The following is a 25,390-nucleotide window of genomic DNA, read 5'->3' as shown; positions in this document are numbered from 1 at the left end:
CTAAATACAAGAGACTGTGTCAAAGAGTATATATTCAGTGTTAGCATGATAAGGTCTCTGAATACTACTCCAAGTGGAAAAACAGTAATTTCCTATTATTTGTTTTTATGATCCATTGCAGTTTGCATTTAAGTACTTACTATTTTGTAATTGTTATTTCCCCTTTTCACATTTCAACCAATACACACAAACACACATAAGAGTTGCCAATCTACCTGCCATTCCCATATCAATTGTATTCAAGAGTAAGCTACTATCCATTGCTTTATCCAAATTCTTTACTCATAAATTCTCCAAGCACTCTTCTTGGTGATTATCATGGCATCTCATCTCCAGACTAAAAGATGCAAAAGCTACAAAATCTGCAATTTGTGCCACCCCCTAAGTCAGAAAACATGGATGTTTTGTGGAATACTCTTAAGCAAAAGAGTTGCTGGCAAAACCAGGTCTGCAGTAACAGCAGTGCTCTGGTATCCAAGACTTTAGCAGGAGAGGGACAAACATGGATGATGCTACTCCATTGGTGCTGTAGGGTGAATCGACAGTTAGATGCAGTCCTGTAACTATGGACTGTAGTTCACACCACTGTTACTGAAATGCTGTTTTCTTCTTTGCTCTGTTAATGAAATAGATCCAAGAAGCAATACAATTTGTCACGTCTTTTCCTTCTTCCTCAAGCAAACCCCACCCTTGGGAGATAACACTTCCAGTAGGCAGGAAGAGTCCTGAGGCCCGTATCACCAAGACTGCCTGGGAGCCTAACAAGCTAATTAAAAGACTAGTTACAGGTATTTTCTCTTTATTGATTGCTGATATCCCACAAAACACACTTCTATTGTTCCCTTTCACTATCCCATTCCTTTTTGTCCTGTTTTCTCTCCACTTGTGAATTCATAACCTTCATTTTTCCACTAATTCATAATCATATACAAAAGCAAATAATACCACACACTCGTGCCATCGTGGCCTCAATCTCTTTGATTGGGGCCATACATCATCCAGTCTGTTTTCCATTTCTGAACTAGTAACCTCAAGATAAGTACTAAAGAACATCTGGAAACCTTTATTTTGCGGCAGGTGAAGATGCAATACACCGCAACAGTGATCACCTTGCTGAAAAGGGCATGTGCCCTTCATGATTTGTAGTAACCATATTTAACAAATGTACCTGTTTCCATCTTACAATGGAAAACAGATATTTGGGATGGACCCAAAAGTCAAAGGGCAGAGAACACAGCAAAGATGAGAAACGTATTTCAGCATGACAACAAAATGGAAAACATCCTGGTAGGTATCAGCATGGGAGAGGAAGAAGGCTGAAAGGCCATCACTACAACGGGAAGGGAATGCCAAAAATCAGACTTGAATGCTGGGAAAGAACCATCAAGGAACTGTGGTAAGTGTTAATGTTGATGGAACTGATAGGAGGAGAGAATTCTGTGACAGAGGAATTGTGGCCTTGGAGGATGCACAACATATTCTGAATTATTCAGGGATGCACGGGCTGTGAAAAGCCAACTCCTGACGTGCCCAGGAACCTCCTCTGAGTTGCAGTCAGGCACGGGAGACCTTTCTCTCTCTTCAGAGAATGTCACACCCATCTGAGGCCGCTGTGAAATCCCCCGGGTTGCAAACGGTGCAAGAGCTGGCGGCTCACGCCCCCCGCCCCCTCCCTCCGCAGACAGGCGGCGGCTCTGCCACAGGCCGCGGAGGCAAAGCCCGCACTTGTTGCCGGGGGAAGCGGCCCTCCCTGGCCACGCCGGACGGCCGGGCCGCCCCCGCCTCACCGCCGTGCGGCATCCCCCGAGCCCCGCCGGCCTAAGCGCCCCCTGCCCTGCCCCTGCCCCGAGCCGAGCCGAGCCGGGCCGCGGCAGCGTACCGCCAGCACGGTGAGCAGCGTGGTCTTGCCCGAGTACTGCAGCCCCACCAGGGTGAGCTCCATCTCCTCCTTCCAGAAAAGCGAGCGCAGCCACTCCAGCAGCCGCGCCACCAGCGCCAGCATCCCGCCCAGCGCCCCCGATCTACGGCAGGCGCCCAGCCCCAGCGGCACCGCCTCGCTGCTGGGCATGGGAGCGGCGGGCGCGGCGAGACGAGGCGGCGGGGCTCGGGACGGGGCCGGGGGTCGGCGGCAACGAGGCTGCGCGGGGAGCCGAGCGCCAGGCGCGGCTCTCACGTGACGGCGCCGCCGCCCTTCTCCCGCAGCCACTTGCTGCAGACGGGGGAGGGGTTTGGGCTCGGCTGCGGGCGGGGGCTCGGCGGGGATGCGCTGCGGGAGGCAGCAGGGCCGGGGCGGGCCCGGGTGGGGTCGATCCTGTTAGGTGATGGAGCCGCGGCCGCAGCGAGGGGCGCGCGGGGCGGCTGTCGTGCGACGGGGTAGGCGGGGCCGGGCGGGGGGCGGCCCCGAGACCTAGGGGCCTGAGGCGGGCACGTGTAGGCACTGACAGCGAGAGCTGCGGGGCCGCTCCGGGCTCCGCGACAGACGGGAGGGTCACCGGCGGCACTGTGTCAGAATGGAGTCTCCGCTGGAGTTGTGCCGCTGGTAGCTGGCCGTCCCGCACCCCACACAGGATAGCTGAGGGCCGCGTTTGCAGCACTGGCCTGTTACAGTTGGTGGGCTTGGTCTCCATGATAGGATCAGTGTTCCACCTCTAGTAATGCACTTCTGCCCGTAGGACCTAGGCTCTTCCCATGAAACTTCCCGAATTGTTCATCGTGCAGGGACAGGCTTTCACCCAGGGCTTACTGTGGTTTTATGTGGGTTCCTCTCGTGACAGTTTTGCAGAGACTCTTCTAGCATGCTTCCTTTCCTCAACAAGGGATGCTTGTGACGATGGTGTTGTATAGTGGGCAATGACGGGATATGCCACTCGGCCAGGAATCTATGTAGTCTTACCACACAGAAAAAAGCTAGTTTTCCTCATAAATACAGAGCTAACACTTAACCTGGATCCCAGAGTCTCTGAAATTGGCACTGAAATCATACATAGTGTGGGTTACAATGCTGGTAGTACTGGTTGATGTGGGACTTTCATACAGGTAGAAACAAAACACTTCAAAAACATATTACGGGTGCTTCTACTGTTGAAATGTACCAAATTCATCAAAACATTTTGAAATTTCCCTTTCTTGCACTTTCTAGAGATGTTACTGATTTCAGTGAATGCAATTTGTGACAAACGTCCCTGGTTACGTCAGTCAGACCACAAAAACTGTAAGTTCTTGTGACTATGCCATCAAGAGCAGTTGTCTAGCTGTAAATTGGTTGTGGGCTAGCTCTATAAAGGTGAAAACATTTATGCTTTTTCATGCCCTGATTATAGATACAGTAAACATGACTCAGTGTAATTCTAAGATTGTTTTACAGATACTCATTTATTTACTCTTGTAAATGTAATTGAACATTTACAGAAGGAAATTGGACTCTCAAGCTGGTCTTGCTATTGAATGGTAACGTTAGGGAATTGTTTTTCATTGCTTCTCCTAGTATAAAATATGAAGGAATACAGAGAGATTTAAGTGGTCAGTGACAAACAAAAAGATTCCTTTCCCCAGTAATACAAGGTGCTGCCCTTCATATAGGTAGTCCATTTCTCCTAATGTGATTCTCTAGTATTGATGTTTTCGGTTAGTCATAATTTTGGATGCCACTCTTAAAAATGAGGGAGTAGTGGTCCTTTTAGCAGTTTCAAAGTGTAGCACGACTCTCTAAGTTTCTTGAAAATTGGTGGCATGGTGATAGATGGGAACCTGATCAGGTCCTGCATTGAGGGACAGTGTAGCAGAACTCTGCTGCTTTACTTGCCTCTTAGCAGCTTCCTGGTCATTCAATACATACCTACATTCTCACCTCACCAGCAGTCACAAATTTACCAGCCAGTCACCATTTATGCTAAAATTAATGGGATGATGACTGGACACAAAAGTGGAAAAGTTGATGAAGAAATGGATTATCCTAGTTGGATGAATAAAGGACCAAGAAATAATTCACAGGTACAACACTATTCTTTTTCTGCTGTGTATCTTCCTGTTTTTAAAATCTTGCTTAAGCCAAAGCAATTACTAAGTTTTGAGTGTTTCTGGCTGCCTTAAAACTAAAAAATACAATAATTTCTCCCATCTCTGCATATCACCCTGCTGGCATTATGTGGAATAAAAACAGTCCTGTTTGTGAGAGTGATTTCTGGGAGTGAAGTTCTGATTACAGCATGGAGGGGAAAATCACATAAAATTGAGCAGTCTCTGTTTTTGTGAGAATTTTTTAATTTTGTAGTAGTGCTTAAGGCTCATAGCAATGGAAGCTTAAAGAAACAATACACTGCAGAGACCATAACATATTCTGAAAAGTTACATTTCAGTCATATCTTCATAAAAGGCCAATAGAGCATGGGCAGGTAAATTCTAAACCATTGATTTGGCTTTACACTGACTGAAGACTTTTACGGTGTCTAGGGGTCAGAAGATATTAAACAGACTTGGAGGGTTTGTCCAGTTCAAGATCTGTTACATTGTTCCAAAATCTGTTGTACCTTTTGCAAAGCTATAAGATTATGAAAGGCAATTCTTTATTTTGCAGACAGTTTGGTAATAGAATATTGAATGTAAATATACTGGTACCTTACTACAATTAGCAGCTCAGAGGACATCTGCTCCTGTAGCTCAAAGCCTGAGCTAGGGCACAGAAGGCCACTGTTCATTATCCTGTGTGACCGTAGACAAGCCACATAATCTTTCAGGGGAACATTCAACCACTGACAAAGTATTTCACTTTTCCGTCTTGTCTATTGATATTTACTCACGTGAGGACCAGTTTAGCAATGTAACAGGGCCATGAAGCACCCAGTATATTGAGTCCCCCATGTGCTCTGTCTCTGAAGTGATAGTAAAGCAGGTTACTCCATCACAGAGAATTGTTTATGCCATAAAAAAAGTACCAATCGATCTTACATTTCTGATAGCGAGGGTGATGATGCTATAAATATACGGTCAGCAAAAGATGTTTGGAATCAACACCTCTAGTTCAGAGTACTGGCAAAGAGATAACTGGCACAGGCTGCCCAGGGAAGTTGCGGAGGCTTCTTCTCTGGAGGTTTTCAAAACCCACCTGAACACATTCCTGTGTCACCTGATCTACGTGGACCTGCTTTGGCAGCAGGGTTGGACTAGATGGTCTTCAGAGGACCCTTCCAAGCCCTACCATTCTATAATTCTGTGGTCTATAGTTTAAACGTGGATTTTAGTAACAGCTGAAGATCTGAATGAGAAGCCTTCAGCTGAATGAAACCTCCAGAGAGCATGAGAAGAGGTGATGGATGTCTCGCTCTGGTATTTTCAGGTCTGTTCTGATATACCAGATGTTTGGGAAGAAAACCCTGTAGAACAAGCTGTACATCTTTTCTGCTAATGAGGCACTGCATTAGCGAGAGACTAGTTGTCTTTTCTGTCTGCAGGCCAGAGTCGAGCAGCTGGTTTGCTGGTTTGAAAGACTGTTGAACGTTTTCAGTCAAAGCGTTGGTGGAACCGCCGGCGTCTGTGCCTTGTCTGTGCCCTCTGCCGGCTGCAGCCTCGGAGACATGGTAGCGTGGATCTTAAATCTGTCACGCTCCAGCGGAAGGAGGAGGTGAAAAAGGATTTCTGCGAAGACTGTTACACTGGCAGAGTGAGGCAGATTAAGATTTTTAACTCAAGAACTCTGTATTTTGGATACTTAATTTTGATACTTTGCAGCACAGACTGAAACAATGCATAGAATTTACAGGCAGCCTAAGTCTGTAATTATTCTGGTGCCCTTAATTACTGACTGTCCCAGCAGTAAGGTACTATGTGCTTCGTTATGACATTAACAGTATTATTGTTACAGGACTACAGGATGCCCTTAGCCTCCCTTTAAATGGGTGGTTGTTAGGTCCCTGCCTCAGGAAATCATCACTTAACGCTGGCAAGCTATCATCTTGTCTGAACTTGCTAGTAGCCTCAGGGAGCAGCGTGCTCTAGGAGACTGACAGCATATGGTATGTTTCTCCTGCAGGATCTTGGAAGTTCTGTTGAATAAATATATTTTCTGAGATGAAAACAAAGGCATGACTGCATGTTGTCTGGTGTGCACAGATATGTAACACCAAACAAGACACTCTGGAATTGTGTGCACAGAAAGCTGAATATATAAAGTAGTGATTCACAATTCCTTTTCATACTGTCTGTTTGTGTCTGATTACTAATCAATAAATAACTTACCAGTTATAAACTAAGGGTTATACAAGCATACACTGAAAAATGTCATCTAATTACTACCGTCCAAGGAGAACTATAATCAATACAACATTATGGTGGTAATGCATTAGTGAACATAACAAAATCTGAAGTTATTTCCTTAAGGATGCTAGTATTGATAGGTACCCTTTATCTCATTGCCCTTTACTTTCTCATATGTAACAAGAGGACAGCAAATGCAGGAAGATTTTGCAGTCCTGAGTGCTACCAACAGTGAAAAGTGGCTGCAAAACATGTAGAACACCTTTACAAAAGAACTATTCTCTAAAGCCCCCAATCCTTGACTGATAAAAAAACTTAGGATTGATCTCAAGTACTGTAGCTTTACATGACCATCATAAAGAAAAATACCATGATGCCGGGTTATATTTCAGTGGAGTCTTTCCTGAAAAACAGGCAGAAGGGTCTGGGATAGCCATGCATTGGGAAACATTTAGAAGTGTTAAGGGGTGAAGTTTGACCAATAATTTTTTTGAATCTGTTTCCAGCCACATATGCAAGTAGGACAGGAAAAAAAAAAAGCCAAGATACCTTTAAGAAAGATGAAGTCATTGTTAAATAAAGCAGTACTTTTGGAGTGTTTTTTTTAAGCCATACAATCAACATGGGTTTGTATTGGCAGAATGCTTATCTGCCAGTGCAAAGGGGCTTGCATAAGCACACTGTGAAAAACTTTTCAAGGAAACTGTAAGTGTGCATGCCTGAAGGACAGAATTTAGTTATCTTCTTAAAAAAGGTCATCAGTGTTCCTTAACAGAATATGTTTTAAAATTATGTCACTGCCTTTGCTGTCTTGTTGCTTGTATTGAAAAGTGATGGATAGGTACATGTACAAATCTAATCTGTGTCTGGAAGTTGTCTAGCGCATCTTGCACAGGTCTGAAATCTTCCACACAATTCTTTGCTGATATATTTACAACAGTGTGATGCAGGCATTAAAGCAATTTTTAATGGGCTCCATAGGATGCTAGTCACATCCTAGGCTGTCTACAAAGTGGTTTTGTTAGCCTGTGTCTCAAAATCTCTCACCACGGTGTTATTTTTAATATAGAGAAGCAAGAAATTGCAAGGCAGGGACTAGACCATGACTTCACTTTTGTTCCGATTCTGTAAGTGCCAAAATCTTTGGGTGTCCCAGAATAAGCAACACAATAAACCAGATCCAGATTCTTCAGATAGAGAAGCAGAAATTCAATTACAATTTTAACAAAATTTTGTAGACATTGAAGGAGGGCACTTGAGGTAGTTAAAGACTTTCATTTGAACCATTTAATCAAACCCATTTTATCATTTCTCGCTTCCTAAGTATTGCCAGCCTGAATTCTACCTCGAAGGGAGAAATACAAAATAACAAATGGCAAGCTATGTCAAATGAACATGCCTGTAGTATTTAATCTTTTGGAAAATACAAGAACATAAGAAACTAAAACTGTACAACTAGTGATTACTTGAAATAGTGAGTGGAAAGTGAATATTTGGGGGAGTCTGCTTTAGGAGAATACAAGTTTGTCTTTGAACATAGTCACCAGCAATGCAAGGCATTTCCTTCTTTTTTCTCCTTCCTTGCTCCACAGACACTTGCTGATTCCATCGTGACTCTTTGGCATAGAATATAGGCAAGCCAAATATAATACCGAGCAAAATAATATATTTGGAAAATGTTGTGATTTTACACAGCATGTAGCTGGCCTGAATCTCGCTATGGCAAGAAGTTTGTAGGATTTAAAGCATGAATTGCAGATACATGTAGGTAACAGATATCCCAAATGAACATTCAAAAGGTGATTGGTAAAGCCTTGTGCATTGGAGCACAAGGCAACTTGCTGTTTATGCATGAAGCTTAGGAAGACATTTCTGTAGACAGTTTATTGTAATAGTCTGTGTTCCTCTCACCTTCCTTTTACTTTTCTGGCCCTGGCTGCTCTCAAGAAAAAAGTGATGGGACCAGATGGATAGGTCTCATCTAACATGTCTGTTACTATGTTGTTTTATCTTTACAGTGGCCTTAGGGGAAAGGTTTATCAGTATTAAATGCCAAGTGGCTAAAAACTGTTGAATGGGAAGAGACTGGTCTGCCACATTCCCCACTGCTTCACTCTTCCACTTCTGCAGTTCATTTCTTGTCATTCTTCCTTGTCTAGTGATTTCACACTTTCCCCATCACAAATTCTCTGCTTGCTATTACTTGACTGATAGCCAAAAATATTTATGGCAAGACTTGTAGATTTTGTGAACTTGCAAACTCTCTCTTATCACAAAGTGCTGCCAATTCATTGTCTTTCAGAGCACTAGATAAAAACGAACCTAACCTCAAGAAAATGCCAAATGTTTAACAAAGCGGTGTGTTGCCTTTCAACTAGAACTCTGTGTGCCAACTTAAAATTTTAGCCATGTTAAACCATTCTACTGAAAAAATAAAACTTCACGTAAGTCATACCACATATGCTAAGGTATTACTAGTAATGTTTCTAGATTTTAGAAATCTTTTGATAGTTATCACAATTGCAGGGTGAAGAAGAGAGACCTGTGGCATAGGAATTAGGATACCATGTCTTTTGTTTATCAAAGATCAATGAATCAATATTAAAGCTGCAACAAAAACAAACATATTTTTACAGAAGTGATCAAAACTAGATGGCCTTCTTTTTGCTGTACAGTCTGCTAAATATATGTTTTTATTGATGATTATACTTAGAACATTAATGGCAAAAGTTCCTTTGACTTGTGGACTCAACACTGTAACTGTGATGAGAAAATTGTCACTTCCTCTTGATAACTCACTGTCCAAAAGCCATAAAACATTATTTCTCCATTTCTCCATAAAGACTTCATCTGGTTTTCTGCGCATCTGTTATGACTAACAACCTGAAAATTCAGAGGCAATTGATATGTGTTTTCTGCAAGAGTAAGGCATGAACTTTCTGTAAATAAAGGGCTACTATATTAAAATGCCAAATATTTCTGTTAGTGAGACAGGTACTATCTGTGGGAGATGGTGATTTATTTATTCAGATCATGCCTAGCTCTAGGGAAACTTTAATGTATCCATGCCAGCAGCCACTCTTCACCCATCAGAAGTCCAGCTGCTTATTAAGTATCGATCTAACTATTTGAAAAGGTTATTTTATCAAATATACTGCAGTTAATTGCTTCTAAATGCATAAACTGACAATACTCCAGATACGATACTGGAAGTAGTTTTCTTCTGAGGTACTTCTACTTTCACACTGCTTTTCTCAATGGAATAATATTGAGTCTTAGTTCTGTCAGCAGACTGAATCAAAAAGGTGATCCTGGGATTTGAGATCATGAGCACTGAAGTGAAGAAAGGGCATCTCGGGTCCTTCATCTTGCACCCGTACTCCTAGGTTTTGCTAAGGAGCAGGCTGGTTTCCACCAAAGAGACTGCTCAGGACATCGTCATGCATAGAGCAAGCCCAGTGCTTACAGGCTTTTGTCCAAATGGCATGGACAGCCCTGTCCAGTTACCACGGCTGTCTGGATGGAGAAACTAGGACTGGGGACCAGTGCCTATACTTAGAGGCAGATCTGCACAGAGGCAGATCAGATGAGATGTGAGTACTGGCCAGACAAAATAACTCAAAGCCAAGGAAATGACATCTGAAATAGAGAGGGCTTGGGGGAAAGAAGAGAAAAAGGAAGGATAAACTACTATAGCCACCTACCCTGGTGAGGCCTCATCTGGAGTAGTGTCCAATTCTGGGTTCTTCAGCTCAAGAAGGACAGAGAACTTCTGGAGAGAGTCCAGCACAGGGCCACCAAGATGATCAGGGGACTGGAACGTTTTTCATACGAGAAAAAGCTGTGGGAACTGGGGCTGTTTAATTTGGAGAAGAGGAGACTGAGGGGGATCTTAACATTTACAAATATCTAAAGGATGGGTGTCAGGAGGTTGGGACATCCCTTTCTTCAATGGTATCTAGCAACAGGACAAGGAGTAATGGGATGAAGCTGGAACACAAAAAGTTCCATTTAAATATAAGAAAAAACTATTTCACTGTGAGGGTGACAGAGCCCTGGCACAGGCTGCCCAGAGGGGTTGTGGAGTCTCCTTCCTTGGAGGTCTTGAAGACCCGCCTGGACGTGTTCCTATGTGACCTGATCTAGGTGAACTTGCATCTGCAGGGTGGTTGGACTAGATGATCTCTGAAGGTCCTTTCCAACTCCTACCATTCTATGATTCTATGAAGTTAAATTTTTAATAATGAAGCTGTAATATTTGAAGTCAATGTTTATATTAAATCTACAACCTTTTGAAGAGTTATTAATATATTTAATTAAAACCATGGTATCCCTGTAAATACTGTGAAAAGTGGAGAAACGGTACATTAATTAGATAAATTTTATGCTGCAAAGTCCCACAGATCTAAAGTAAAGCCAAATTAAGAGCTAATTTTCACATGGAATGAAATTAATTCCTGCATAGAGGATCAAACCTGTTGACTACTGAGACTTGATGGAATATGGGTTGAGATATATTGAACTGGCTTAACTTGAAGTATGCAAAATGTCATTATCAATATTTTTTGTTGTTTTTTTCCAAATATAACTATTAAAAATGTAAACTGTAAAAAAGTGTTCATTATTCAGAATTATCCTTTCATATGGTATAATTGATATATACAGACCAGTATATCTTTGGCACAAATAGTAGTTTATAGAACTAAACTGAGGATATACATTCAAGCTGAAGTGTCACCTATGGAATAAAAAATGCTACCTGATACAGATAAGACATATGCCTTTAAGATGTTATTTTTCTTTGTAAATAAAACCTTTAAAATTTCAAACACAGTGGGGGAAAATAATATTCTCATTTTTGTGGGTCATTTATATTAAGATTCTCAAAATTAGAATTAAACAGAATAGATTAAACATCCTTGTCTGATGGCATGAAGAACTTATGAAAGTACGAGTATCATTTGCTTCGAAATCATATCTAGTGGCAGCTGTGACAGTGTTATATTCTGCAGATGTTGCGTTGAGCATATTATTTTCAAAGGTAGATTGGAAATCTTCTGTTTCAGGATGTGTAGATAATGTCGCCTTACTCTGAGAGGTTATTGAAAATACAGTTCTGTTAGACAGGATCTTTTCTTCAGAGGCTTCTATATTAGAAAGTGAATTTGAGGATATCTGAATGCAAATATCTTCAGAAATGCAAGCATGAAGGTAATGGATGTCATTTATATCAGCTCTGGGTTCACAACTCCGCCCTGCATAACAGTGGCAATCAAATTTTTCTATGAATGTTTGCAGATCCTGAAATGCTGGTTGCCCTTGTAGAGTGTATTTTCCATCCTTTGTCATTTGAATGACAATATTCTCAGGGTTCAAGTGAAGATAGTCACTAGAGTTCCATTTTTTCCGTGCACAGGCACCAGAGTCTTGACATAACACTTGACTACAGATTCTGGCTGCCATTGTGACATTGATGAGATATGGGATCAAAGTACTTCTAAGGTAGTTGTCCAGAGTTCTACACGTGTTCTGTGAAAAGAACATCATACCTGCATAGTTTAGTACAGAAACCGTTAAAATGCTGTTGTTCTAATAATGGTACCATAATGGGTATCTATACATGTTTCTCCTTAGGTTTTGCTCATAGTTATAGCTAATAGTTTGTTGCTTATAATAACTGTTGGAAGCAAGTTTATCTGAGAAGATGCTATGTAGTTCAAGCAGATTTATGGTGTGTAGTTGCTGGAAATATTATGAAAAGCACTGATATCAGAAAGCAGACTTCAGACTTCAGGCTTTCATTTTATCTGTATATTTCGTGTAGCATTTTGAATCAGATGCATTTAAAGAAGTTATATGAAGGATCAAAGTTTCTTTTTATGTGTTGAACGGTTTGAAAGGATCTTGAGGAAAAAAACCCCTCACTTCTTCAACCTGAACAAATTATGTTTCTATCAAATCATCTTTGTGAGACTCTTCAATTTTCCTCTGACCTGAATGGCTAGCCTGCTGAAGTAGAGAGCTTTTGCAGTGGTTTTGAATAGAAAGCATTTGAGGAGGATGGTCAAACTGAAAGTATGCTGAAAGTATGCTAAAAGAATTGATCATTCCAACTTACCATGAAGCTGGCGTACATTCTCTATATGGTTGGTGCAGTTTAATAACCGGAGGCTTTGAGAACTCTTTGTTTCAGATGCTGTGTCTCCTTAGGGCATTTGCCTAATACCGCCTACAGGTACAACTAATATTTACACCCATGGAGATCACTTCAGTGAATCTGAGGTATATGTAGGTTTTTTGGTTTTAGTTTTACATATATAAAAGAGAAAACCTGCCTAGAAATTTTGGTTGGTGCAATTCTTGCAGAAGTGAGGCTCACAGTAACATTTCCTTGCTGAAAAGCTATTGACTGTGATAGCTGTTAAAAAAAGGTGCAATTACTGCACAAATATATAGCCTGACTGGGCTGCAGAGAGTTCTATATGCTCATATGAATCTCAAAAATCAAGCAATAAAAGTCATTGCTCATATATGTTGTGGTATATAGGTAGTGGGCAAAAAAGCCTCAGGTGCAACTGATACCTTTTCTCAAAGGCAGGTACATATGAAAACTCAGCGTGGAATGCTTTTGAGAATTTGACTCATACAGAGCTGTTGAGGTTTGTTTGGCCACGCTTTCTGTGACAGGAGGCCCAGCAGTGCTAAAGAGTTTCAGTTCTTTGCTCTTAGAAGACTTCAGAAGAGTCTTCTCATACAGTAGTTTATTATATCTAGCTTGCCTAGATATGAATGAGCTAGTTCAAAAGATTTATTTAAACAGCCTCTAACAATGTTTCTGAAAGGATGTATTTGACTTTCTAAGATAAATTGGATTTTTTTTCCTCTTCTGACTCAGATCTTTCTTACAATGAAAGTATTACTTAGAACACATAGAACAGCCTGGAGCTGAAATTCACACTCACTCCTAATACTTTAAATATTATTGCTAAGAGGACCACTCTAAAAAGCAAAAGGGTCTTTTAAAAATTGTCCTGGGCAAGCACAAGCCATTTTTTTTTACCTTGTGTCTGTAGTGTAATAAAGACATAGGAATTCTTTCATTAAATTATCTAAACAAGTGATAACTTGCCTGCAGTTACCATGGTAGCTTGTCCAGTTACTCAGAGCCAACCCTGGTACTTTGAAAGATTAAACTGGTGTTCTGTGGTCAATGACAATTTTCATAAGCCTCAAATGTGCTTGTTTTTTTTTTATTAGGGAAGACTGCTGGCAATATGGAGTCATCATTTTAAAAGTAGAATATATGATGTATGTAATAATAATGCTTTATATCCCTTTCACTTTATTGCTCTTTAGAACTGTCTTGTAGTAATTAATTTGGCATACCTTATTTTGTGTTAGATTCATATCGCCCCAGATCACAATTCCAGAAACACCCAGTGCAGCAGATTCTCCAATGGTATTAACCAGGTCATCCTGAGGGGAAATGTGCAAATAATCAAACTAATATAAGTAAGATATAACATAAGGACAAAAGGTGTGATGCATATAGTAAATTACATATCCAAAATGTTTTGAAGGCAGCAAGCAATTAAACACGATGAAAACATTCTCCTCTCAATTACGCTATTTTATTCTGGGATTGGGTTGCACATGTGATGCCAGGAAATGTTGCCAACTATATCCAATTTATATATGTCATCTGGTTAGAGAAACAAGGCTGTGAAACTAAGCCAGTGGTTAGGCATGTGACATACAACTCCTCTACCATTTTAAGTTTTATTTTGCTGCATTGAGTTCTGGCAGCTCAGAGTTGGTAGTAACTGATTTCAGTAGTGCTCCCAGAAGCAAATGCTGGAAACCACAGCTTTTTGATCTGTTTTGTTTTGTTTTTTTAAACTTAGTTTCGATTACCAGAAAGTGCTAAAACTGCTAAAGCAGAAAAGTAGCAAGAGAAAGAGCTTTCACCTACAGGAATCTCTTTTCTCCAGAGAATTTATCTGTCATTTTACGGAGTTTGGTTTGGGAAATTTGCTTCTCTTCAGTTCTCCTTTGAGGGTCAACTGTTAGCCCAGGCCTAAAAAAATCTTAAGGCCCTTTCTGGAATAGGATAGGACTATGGGTAGAAAAAGAACAAGGAAGAAAACCCCAACTTACTGCGGGGCACAACACATGAAAAGGAAGAATGTGAAGGTTACAGACTTGAAATGATTAACTAGGAACCCAGCAGGGACCCTGACAGCACTCCTTGCTCCCTGAAGGTATCCACAGAGCTGGGGACAATGCCTGGTGATACTCTGCCCAGAATGCAGGAGGACACCAGCTAGAATTCAGTCACCAAGACCACAAACTCTCACTTCCTCTTCCTTATCACCTGAATGACCAGGAATAGATTCCCCAGATTGATTGTATCTCTGATAGGGTGAGTGCATATAAAAAGGTGAAGGGGTAAGTGTAACCAGAAGTATGATAAGATTGATTAGACCTGAAGCAGAGTCTAATTTTGACTAACCCATGAGATACTGAAATACCACTTAGAAAGCTACTTGAGTAAAACTAAGGACATAATTTTCTTACTGCTTTTTAAACTCTTTCTTAAGGAGAAGAAAGGCTCCCTTTTATAATTTTTTCTTATAACCTGAAGAGCTGACATTAGGGCCAGCCCAGTTTTACTGATTCTCTTTGGAAGAGGTTACTTGTATTTCTCTCCGAAGACTTAATGTACTAAATATGCTCTCTAGCTTTGTAATATTTTGCTACATGTGAGGACTACTCAGAAAATAAAACATTCTTTGACAAATGTCATGAGAGGATTGGAAAATAGACCTCAGTGTTCCATTCAATCCAATTTCTTTAATGGATTAATTTAATTTTTTGTACAAAATGTATAGACCTTTTTTTTCGGATACAAGTTAGTGTACTGGTTAAATAAGTGTCACCTGGTAATCTCTTCCCACTTAAATATGAAATATTTAACCTCTAGTTCCACTTACCTGGGAGAGATATTCCTCGTAGACATCTGTGAATACTGGACGTGTATATACAAAAACTGGAAGGGGATGAGTAGAATTAGAGACATGTGAAATTCTAATGGCTTCTTGAATTCTGTTGCGAACAAAGAGCTGGGCATTTCTGGAAGACCTTAAGGCTGTCTCTAGATAGACAGATGGATAAAGTGCTGTGCTTTTCTCCCACAACCAGTTAAGCTCATTATTTCTTTCTATTTCAATATCTAAACAGGTTCCTGTATAATTATGTGGGTTTTGTTTGTAATCATAGTTATAACAGTCTGGATAAAGGTAGTATCCCCACAGACGTTTTGGCCTCATTTTTATGCCCAGATTTAAAGATTCTAACATAATTGATTTTGCTGCAGCCTCAAATTCCATTTTAGCTATAGTCCTGGCTTCAGCTTCTGATAGACTGAGGTCTCTCTGCTGAACCAGTTCGATGGATTCTTGTCTATAAATGTCTTTTGATCCCCAGTTCCGTATCCACACAGGTCTCCAGTTTTCCCAGTCAATGACGGCCAATCCAAACTGTTCATCTGAAGGAATATAGAACTGGATGTCCTCTTTGGCTTTTCTTAAATGTTTCTCCAGTAGCAAGAGTTGAGGGAGTCCTCCATTGAATGCCTCTCCTGTGACCTCATTTTTGTAAGGATAATAGCCAAGTCTGTCTGGGTAGAAAAGAGTGATGTTTTGCCCAATTGATGTCTTCAGTGTGCTTCCAATGAGAGAAAAAAACTTCATGTCCAACTGCACTCCAGTCTTTTCAGTACAAAGTTCTGTAGGAGCATTCCAAATAGAAAGGAAAGGTGAATTGGAAACAAGTGGACGAGCTCTTATGTTCAGAGATGAGCAGGAAGAAACTAGAAGACTGGCAAACACTATACCAAATGCTTTAGGATACATACAGGTAACACGGATACCAAAACTTTGAATTTGTCCTAAAGTTTCCATTGCAGCATATGCAGTGACATAGGTGCTTCTGATCAGACAAAAAAATTAAATGTTCTCTAGGTGCTCAGAAGGCTTGTCAAAAGTTTTACCATGTAATATATTTCCTCAGATTAACACCTATTAAGCAATATTCCTTAGGTATAAAATAGGAGTGTCCTTTATAGGATGTTCTCTGTTGTTTCAGGCTGCAGGAGACTTTTTCACAGCTTCTGGGACCTAATGCAGAAAAAGAGGCAAATGTAGATAAAGTAAGAGATGATAAATATTTCATTTCTAACCATGAAACAAATACCATTTGTGATTTTGAATATATCATAATATTTGAGTAAAATTCCCCTTTGAAGGAAAAGCACAATGTGAAATCATAGAGGAAATAAACTATATATATTAAATTGTATATATTTAAAAGTAGTTACTAAAAGTGACAGTGGAATGGTATCCAGGGAGTCATGGATCAGAATGAGTGTGCTCACTTGTAGTGCTGATTGTGCCAGTGACATATGTAAATATGGGCAATCTCACAGTGTCTTCTCTTAATCAACACTAATCTGTATGTAATGTTTCTCACAAGAACTTTATGTTCTTCATAAAGTTCTAGGTCTAATTCATGAATTTTACAGAGCACTGGAGGGAAGATACAAAATAGCACAAAAATAGAACCTAGACTGTTATACACATGCAAGAAAATAATCCATGTACACTCCTCATTTAATTCGGTGAGGTATAGATACTATATGTTCCAGAGGTCTTTTAAACAGGCTCCAAAGCTGCATATCATTTTGGTATGTGACCATCTGTATGCTGCTTGAAGCCATTTGTCATCTACAGATTCAGTGATCCCAGAGTCCAGTTCTGCCCAGTAAAATAATTCATGAGGAAAGATGAGGTTGTCCATACACTCACAGTGAGTAGTCACACATTTACTCAAGAACATACTGTAGGTAGTGGTGGTAGAAACCATGCAGTCATAAACATTTATATAGTAGCCCAGTAGCTAAAGCATTCCTCTGGTAACTCATTTGAATGCATTTTCCCCCAAATTTTGAAATGGTTCCAACCTATATCTGTCACTTTCCATACGGGCCTCATGATAAGGCCGTAGATAGATACATCTGAGGAGGATATAAGAGTTTGCACAAAAATGTCATCATGAAGTGAGCCACAGGGTGGCTGGCAATGTAAAATCTCTGAGGACAGATTTAAAAAAGCAAACAAGATTTTGCTTTGCATTTAGTGAATTCAGCTGGGAGTGTAAACCACATTCCCTGCAACTTGAATTATCTCTCTCCCTCTGTCTTTTCTGTGACTACTTAGTGTAAGATTTATAAGCTATGTGGGAACAGAATTGTAGTCCTCTCTTCCACCAACAGTGCATACAGACAAAAGGTTGCAGTTATTATCCATTTGCATTTTTTACATCATCTCTATGGTTGAATGATTATACTTTTGTTTCAATCAAATGGCCAAACTCCTCCATCCATTACATTGTTACATACCCAGAACAATTTGACAGTATAATGAGAAGTTGATGGAGACTTTAATCTTCCTAATTCAAGCCTCAAGCCAGATTCACAGCAGAGATTCTCGTAGAAGTAGTACAATGAATTTCCCTTTGTGTGCTCACTGAGTTTAATCACATCTGAATCTACTGGAAACTCCAGATTTGCTTTGATTATGGAAGGAAAACACGATGAAAGGAACTACCATGGAGGGGGGAGGGGAGACAGAGCAGTGTGACTGAAATCTGGACCTGTGAGGGATCAAAACAATGAAGGGAAGCTATGTCAATACATGGACTAGATCCTGCCACTGGTCACAGATGTCACACTCTCTAAAAATGACTCTGGAAGTCTTCATTTGAGGGCAATTTGTCTCTTCTGAGAAATGAAGGACAAATGGAAAAGCTACACTGAAAGAGGAGATCTCGATAAGAGTCAAGTTCTCCAGAGAAGGGTATTGCATTACAGGGATCTTCAAGAAATACCAGAACTCACTTAGATTCCCAGATCAGCAAGTCTGTTTTGCAGACCCCAATTTGTTTCTTCCTCATCCATCATTTCTGATTCCAACAGACAGTAGGGATATTTTCCCTTTCATTCTGTTTCTCCCTGGGCATGTCACCAGCTCTTGGTCATTGTGTCAAGTGGAGAAGCATAGAGCTGCGAGCCATTCCTTTTGCCAGATCCCAGCCTAGCTCAGGAGGGAACAACAGCCAGTTCAGTTTTACTGGATTAGAGGTGCCAGTGCATGTCAAGGAAACCAGCTACTCAAAGACACAAGCATGCACAGCTGAAAGACTGGCAAGAAAGCAGCAATAGCAAGGATTCTTGGAAGAAGGTTTAGCAGCAGGGGAGAAATTTGTCTTCAAAACAGAAGCTTATAGTTCTGGAATAGGAAGTGCAAGTAGAAGGAGCCTGAAGTACATCTGTGCAGTATCAGATATTCCTTCAGATGTCACCTGCAGATATAGGAAAGACAAGTAAGCAGTGAAGTGTAGCATAGGTGGTGAGGAACAATGTACAACACAGCTAGAATTGAAATAGTTTTCTCTGACAAGCATGACAGCACTTCTGTCAGAGTCCAATTTCTGACTATAAGTCAAGGAACTTAAAGCACATTCTTCATTCTCACCAGGAATGTCATCAGCACCTCTTCCACAGATCAGCACTAACTTTCATCTAAGATTTTGGCTTTGTCATCCTTTCCCTCAACAAATACTTTTTGTGCCACACTGTGTCCACAGTGCAATGTGCATATCCGCAGAGTTCTCCATCTCCTTTCACAGATAGCTGAGCTCTGCTTTAATGCAGTTCTTCACTTTTTTGTTTAGTTTAGTTTTTTTTTTTTTTCCTCCTTTCCAGGAAAGCTCTTTATTCTTTCTTCAATGAACAAGTTTGAAGAAATGGAAACCAATGGTTTGAAGACTAAACTACCAGTCTAAAAGGGCAAGAGCTGTTAACAAATGGTGAAATCATAGATACCTGAGACCGTAGGATCAAGAGATATGTATGATGACTGCTTATTGCTTTCATTTTTTTTTTTTAAGTTTGATCTTCTTTCATTTTCTAGCTCTTTGGTTCTGTTTTGAATTCCCTCACCTAGTCTTCAGTTGTCCATTTTACTGTTATCCTCCAAAAGCCTTCAGTCACACTAGGAAAACAAGATCTTGATATAAAAGCAGCAGATGGACTGATATATAAACATTCATACAGATATTTTATAATTCCCCAGCTGCTGATGTGATAACTAAAGAAACCGTGCCAAGAAGCAGTTTTATAAGCTAGACTTAGATCATAGCTCCAGTCACAGGAAAGAAGGTATGCCTCTACTCATGTAAATTGCTCCAAGAGCAGTGCCTTATTTGCATGGCATCTGCTTGATAAGACTTGTAGAAAATGGGGCTTCATGTTCCTTCTCCAGCTTCCCAGATATGACAGCAGGAAAAAGCCATCACTCCTCTGAGCTAAACAGTCTCAGCTCCCTCAGCCTTTCCTCATATGACAAACGTTATAATCCCTTATTAACCTTTGTAGCAGTTTGCTGGGCTTGCTCCAGTATGTCCATTTCTTTCTTGTACTGGGGAGCCCAGAAAGCGATACAGCAATCCAGGTATTTCACCATCAGTGCTAAATAGAGGGGAATAAACCTATTGTTGCCCTGTTGTTGATGAATACTCTTGTTAATAGTACCCAGGAGCCTGTTGGTCTTCATTGCTGCAAAGATGCATTGCTCACTCTAGACAACTTGGTGTCCACCATGACCTACTACCTTCTGCAACTGCTTTCCAGCTAATTGACTCACAAGCCTGTACTGGTGCATGGAGTTATTCCTCTGAAGATGCAGGCTCTGCAATTGCTTTATATGAATCATAGAATCATAGAATTGTTTCAGCTGGAAGAGACCTTTGAGATCATAGAGTCCAGCCTGTCAATCACTAGACTATTTCCCTAAGTGCAACGTCCACCCATCTCTTGAACACCTCCAGGAATGGTGACTCCACCACCTCCCTGGGCAGCCCGTTCCAATGCCTAACAAACCTTTCAGTAAAGAAATCCCTTCTAATATCCAGCCTGAACCTCCCCTGGTGCAACTTGAGGCCATTTCCTCTTGTTCTATTGCTCATCACTAGGGAGAACAGACCAACCCCTTCCTCCCTACATCTTCCTTTCAGGTAGTTGTAGAAAGTGATAGGTCTCCCCTCAGCCTTCTTTTCTCCAGGCTAAACAGACCCAGATCTCTCAGCCATTTCTCATATGAGATGTCCTCCAAATCCTTTACTAGCTTGGTAGCCTGCCTCTGGATCGTCTCCAGCACCTCAGTGTCCTTCTTGTACAGAGGGGCTCAAAACTGGACACAGTATTCAAGGTGCGGCCTCACCAAAGCCAAGTAGAGGGGAATGATCACCTCTCTCCTTCTGCTGACAACACTGTTCCTGTTAGAGGTCAGGATGCGTTGGCCTTCTTGGCCACCTGGGAACACTGCTGGCTCATGGTCAGCCGTTGTCAATCCACACTCCCAGGTCTCTCTCTGCCTGGCAGCTTTTCAGCCACTTCTCCCCAAACCTGTAGTACTGCTGGGGCTTGTGTGGCCCAAGTGCAGGACCCAGCACTCAGCCTTATTGAAACTCATTGCATTGGCATTGGCCTTGGCCCTGCCATCCAGCCTATCTAGATCTCTCTGTAGAGCTTCCCTACACTCAAGCAGGTCAACACTTCCACCCAGCTTGGTGTCATCTGCAAACTTACTAAGGATGCACTCTGTCCCCTCATCCAGATTGTTAATAAAGATGGCGAGCACCCCTGCCAGTTCCCTCAACACTCTAGGACGTACCCCATCTGGCCCCATAGATTTGTGCACATCAGTGTGAAGCAGCAGGTCACTGGCCATCTCCTACTGAATTGCAGGGAGGACATTTTGCTCCTCGCCCCTGTCTCTTGACTTGGGGGGCAGTGGAAACACTGCTATTACTGAAGACTGAGGCAAAGAAGGTATTAAGCACCTCAACCTCATCCTCTTCTTCTAATACCAAATTTCTTTCTGGATCTAATAAGGAAAAGAGACTCTTCCTGGTCTTTCTTTTATTGTTAATGTATTTATAGAAACTTTTCTTATTACCTTTTACCTCTAGAGCCAGTTTGACTTCTAGCTGGGCTTTTGACCTTTTGATTATCTCCCTACATAACCTAACAGTGTTTTTGTACTTATTGTGAGTGGTCTGCCCCTTCTTCCAGAGGCCATAAACTCACTTCTTTTCCCTGATTTTAATCCAAATCTCCCTATTCACCCAAGCCAATCTTCTTTGCCTCCAGCTCATCTTATGGCACATGGGGATGGCTTGTTGCTGGGCCTTTAAGATTTCTTTCTTAAAAAGTATCCAGCCTTTCTGGACTCCTATGCTCTTCAAAACTGACTCCTGATTCTGTCAAATAACTTCTTAAACAGGTCAAAGTCTGCCCTTTGAAAGTCCAAAGTGTCAGTTTTGTTGCCCCATCTCCTAACATCTCTATGTATAGAGAACTTAATAATGTCATGATCACTGTTCCCCAGAAAGCCTCCAACTACCATATCCACTACAAGACTTTCTCTTTTCACCAACAAGCGGTCCAGCAGGGCACCCTCCCTGGTCAGTTCACTTAACTGTGTGAGGAAGTTATCCTCCACTCATTCCAGGAAACTCCTCTTTTGTTCCCTCTCTGCTGTGTTGTATTTGCAGCAGATACCTGGGAAGTTGAAGTCCCCAACAAGAACAATGGCAAGTGACCATGAGATTTCTTCCAAATGTTTATAGAATGTTTCATCTACTTCACTTCTCTGATTGGGAGGTCTATAGCAGACTCCCACAGCAATATCAGCTTTATTGGCCTTGCCCCTTAACCTGATCCAAATACTCTCAACCCCATCATCACTATACTTAAGTTCTAACATGAAGGACCACCACAGTCCCTCTCCTTCCTTGTCTGTCCCTCCCAAAGATTTTAGCCATCAATTGTGGCACTCCAGTCGTGGGAGGTATCCCACTGTTTCTGTGATGGCCAATATGTCATAGCTTTCATGCTGCGTCATGGCTTCAGGCTCCCCCTGTTTGTTGCTTATACTCCATACATTGGTATAGATGCACTTCAGATGAGATAATGATCTCAACACCTCTTTGTAGAATGTGTGGGCCATTTCCTACCAGATGTTTCTCAGGTGTTTCTCTGACTTCTAAATCATCAACAACCCTTGCCTCTTCATTTCTAATTATATGTCTATCCCTTGTATCCACTGAGAAAGCAGAGTCTTCACTATCACACCATCCTATGAGCCCTGGCATGTTTCCTTTGGACTTATTCATAACAGGCCCAGTTTTATCCCCTTCCATCTTCAAAACTTCATGAGGTTTCTGTCAGCCTGTTTCTCCAGCCTGTGGAGGTTCCTCTAAATGGTAGTATGGTCCTCTGGGATATCAACCACTCCTTCCAAGTTTGCATTGTTTGCAAACTTGCCAAGGGAGTACTCTGTCCCATTGTTCAGATAATTAATCAAGATGTTAAATAGTATTGGACCCAATACAAACCCTTAGCATACATTGCTAGAAACAGGCTTCCAGCTGGACTTCCTGGCATTAATCACAACTCTTTGAGCCTGGCAGTTCAGACAGTTTTCTGTTTCACTGTCAGTTTATCTCCTTTTTTAAGACAGAAGTGATATTTGCTTTCTTATGGTACTCAGAACCCTGCCCAATCACCATGACCATTCAAAGATTAGCAAGAGTGGCCTTACAATGACATCAGCCACCTTCTTCAGCACATTCTTCTGGGCACATACCATTGTGCCCCATAGACTTGTGCATGTCCAAGTGTTTCCTAACCTGAGCCTCCTCTGCTGAAGGTAACTCTTCTTCCTACAGTCTTTCCCAGGGTCTAAGGAGCCTGGGATCCCAAAAGGCCAGTCTTCCCAGTAAAGACTGAGGTGTAAAAGCCATTGAGTACCTCTGTCTCTTGCATGTCCTTCACCATAGGATCTCCTGCCTGCCCCATTCAGCACTGGGCCTACATTTTCCCTTGTCTTCTGCTGCCAGTAGTTCTGTAGAAGCCCCTCCTGTTTCCTTCACATCTCTTAACAGATTCAGCTCCAAGTGGGCTTTGACTTTCTTAACCCCATCCTTACACCTCAGACAGTGTCTCTGTATTCCTCCCAGTTCAGTTGTCCCTGGTTCCACCTAATGTGCACTTCCTTTTTGTGTCTGAGTTTTGTCAGGAGCTCCTCCTGCCTTTGCTTGATTTCCTGCATTTGAAGCTGGACTGTTTTTCAGCTTGGAAAAGATGACTCTTGAAAATCAACCAGCTCCTGGAACCCTATTCTCCAAGGCTGTCTCCTATCAAACTGATGCCTGAAGACACCAAAGCATACTATCCAGAAGTCAGAAGTTGTGATCCTGCCATTTGCCTTGTTCCATCTTTCAGGATCCTGAACTCCACAATCTCATAATCACTGCAGCCAAGGCTGACCCCAGCCTTCACCTTCCCTGTTGTAACTATGAGGTGCAACAGAGCATCCCCCCCTCTTGCTGGTGCCTACGTATATCCAAAGTGATATTCCCTGAGATGGTACAGACTGAAACTTTCAGGACTAACTAAAATAACTCAATACAGAAATTCTGGGGGGGAAATATTTGTAATTTACGCAAACGCAGCTTATTAAGATGAAATAAAATTATCACATATCAAGAGCTGAGATACACTGGAATTTTCAAGGACAGCAATGTAATTGACTTTGGCATAACAAGTGGAATCACCTCAGAAAGGAGTTATAGGAGTTGAACTTTTAATATGCCTCTGGCTCTAAAAGATTTCTTACCCTCAGAAAAGTACAGGGGGCGAATTTTATTCTTTGTTCCTGCAAACTTTTTTTGTAAGTGGATTTCAGTAATAGGCTGATTTGATGTAGAGGAAAAGAGGAAAGCATTGTTTTGAATACTATATTTGCCAGTTTAGCTGGAACTCATTTATTGTTGGGTAATCTTGCAAAGTTTGTTTCAACTGATTGTTGGCAAATGGTTCTCTTGGAAATTTAGCTGTGCTCTGCTGGGTATAAGTTAATAAATTGTTTTATGTAATGGATTCCAGTTAAAATGATTGTCTTTGGCCCAGCCGAACAATGACAGCTCTGATAAATGTTACTCTTTTCAGTCTCCTTGAACGTCAGTCTAAGTGGAATGAGTCATAAAGCTGCCCTTGTCTTTGTCAAAAAGTCAATATCTTTACAATATATTAACACTAATTGCTCTGGGGCTACCTGACTAGGAGTAGATACTGATGGATATAAATGCCCTTAGCTAGGGAAGCAGCTTCTGCTTTACATGTTCCCAAATTTGGCATTTCTAAAGGTTAGGTATTAGAGGAAATCATATGAATTTTCTTGGTTTAATTATTACCTTGTTTTTCACAGCAAAAACTGGACTGCAGAAACACACATGACTGAAAATGCAAGCGTTGTCCTGTGTTTTGGTAACTACACATTCATAGGTCTGGGCTGTGCCTTGTGACCATGAAAAAAAAAAAGCCTCACTTGGCCAAAGACAAGTAGACAAGAAAGAGTAGAGGAGTACTTTCTGTACCCTTGAACTTCACACTAATGTTACGTGCCACAACCAGGTGGCGTGTCTCATCAAAAACCATTGATTATGCTTTTTGCCTTATGTTCAAGAAGTGCCACTAAATGTTAGAAGAATTCCACTTTCACTTAGTCAAGTCAGATCTGCTAGCATTAAAAATAAACTTAAGCCAGTAAGCACAAGCAGTACCTGACATTCTTCTGTTAACAAGGCTTAAACACACTTCTCGAATTTCAAGCAAAAGTCCATAAAATCTCACACTTCCCCTGTTTTTTTACTATGAACACTGAAAAAGCAGGATGCTCTTCATGACTTCTAAGGGAGAAAATGAGTATTACTGAGCTGTGGTATCTAGTTGAAAAACAGCACATAAGAACCCTTCTAAGCCTGAGATCATCAATGTAATAGACTCGTAATGAACAAGAGAACAGATTTAAATGCTTCTGCTCTTTTTAATGGTGCTTAGGCTAGAGGCTGTTTATTAACTAAAAACACGTGTCAGAGTCATGAAACAGCCATAGAAGAAGGGGATGAACAACCTTGTAGTTATATTGCATTGGCCACTTGGATCATTTTGGTGTTT

General features: G+C 41.2%; 1 protein-coding gene across 4 annotated transcripts in view; it reads right to left on the bottom strand.

Moving 5' to 3' along the window:
• The window catches only part of LOC104551417 (ADP-ribosylation factor-like protein 8B), a 73,078-nt gene that overhangs the window by 25,080 nt on the left and 22,608 nt on the right, over positions 1-25,390 (bottom strand). For 2 of the 4 annotated variants that reach the window (XM_062018003.1, XM_062017995.1), the window contains exons 2-4: positions 15,243-16,427; positions 13,636-13,725; positions 10,872-11,778 (exon numbers count right to left, since the gene is read on the bottom strand). In XM_062018003.1, coding sequence (XP_061873987.1) covers positions 11,119-11,778; positions 13,636-13,725; positions 15,243-16,211 — 1,719 coding nt within the window. In that variant the 5' untranslated portion in view covers positions 16,212-16,427 and the 3' untranslated portion in view covers positions 10,872-11,118. Of the gene's footprint in view, positions 1-1,879; positions 2,187-10,871; positions 11,779-13,635; positions 13,726-15,242; positions 16,428-25,390 lie in introns of those variants that run through there. The other 2 variants (XM_062018013.1, XM_062018022.1) reach the window with 2 other exon arrangements.

Source organism: Colius striatus, chromosome 1 (genome assembly GCF_028858725.1).
Source record: "Colius striatus isolate bColStr4 chromosome 1, bColStr4.1.hap1, whole genome shotgun sequence".
NCBI classification, from domain to species: domain Eukaryota; kingdom Metazoa; phylum Chordata; class Aves; order Coliiformes; family Coliidae; genus Colius; species Colius striatus.
This window is presented reverse-complemented; position numbering and strand designations above follow the sequence as displayed.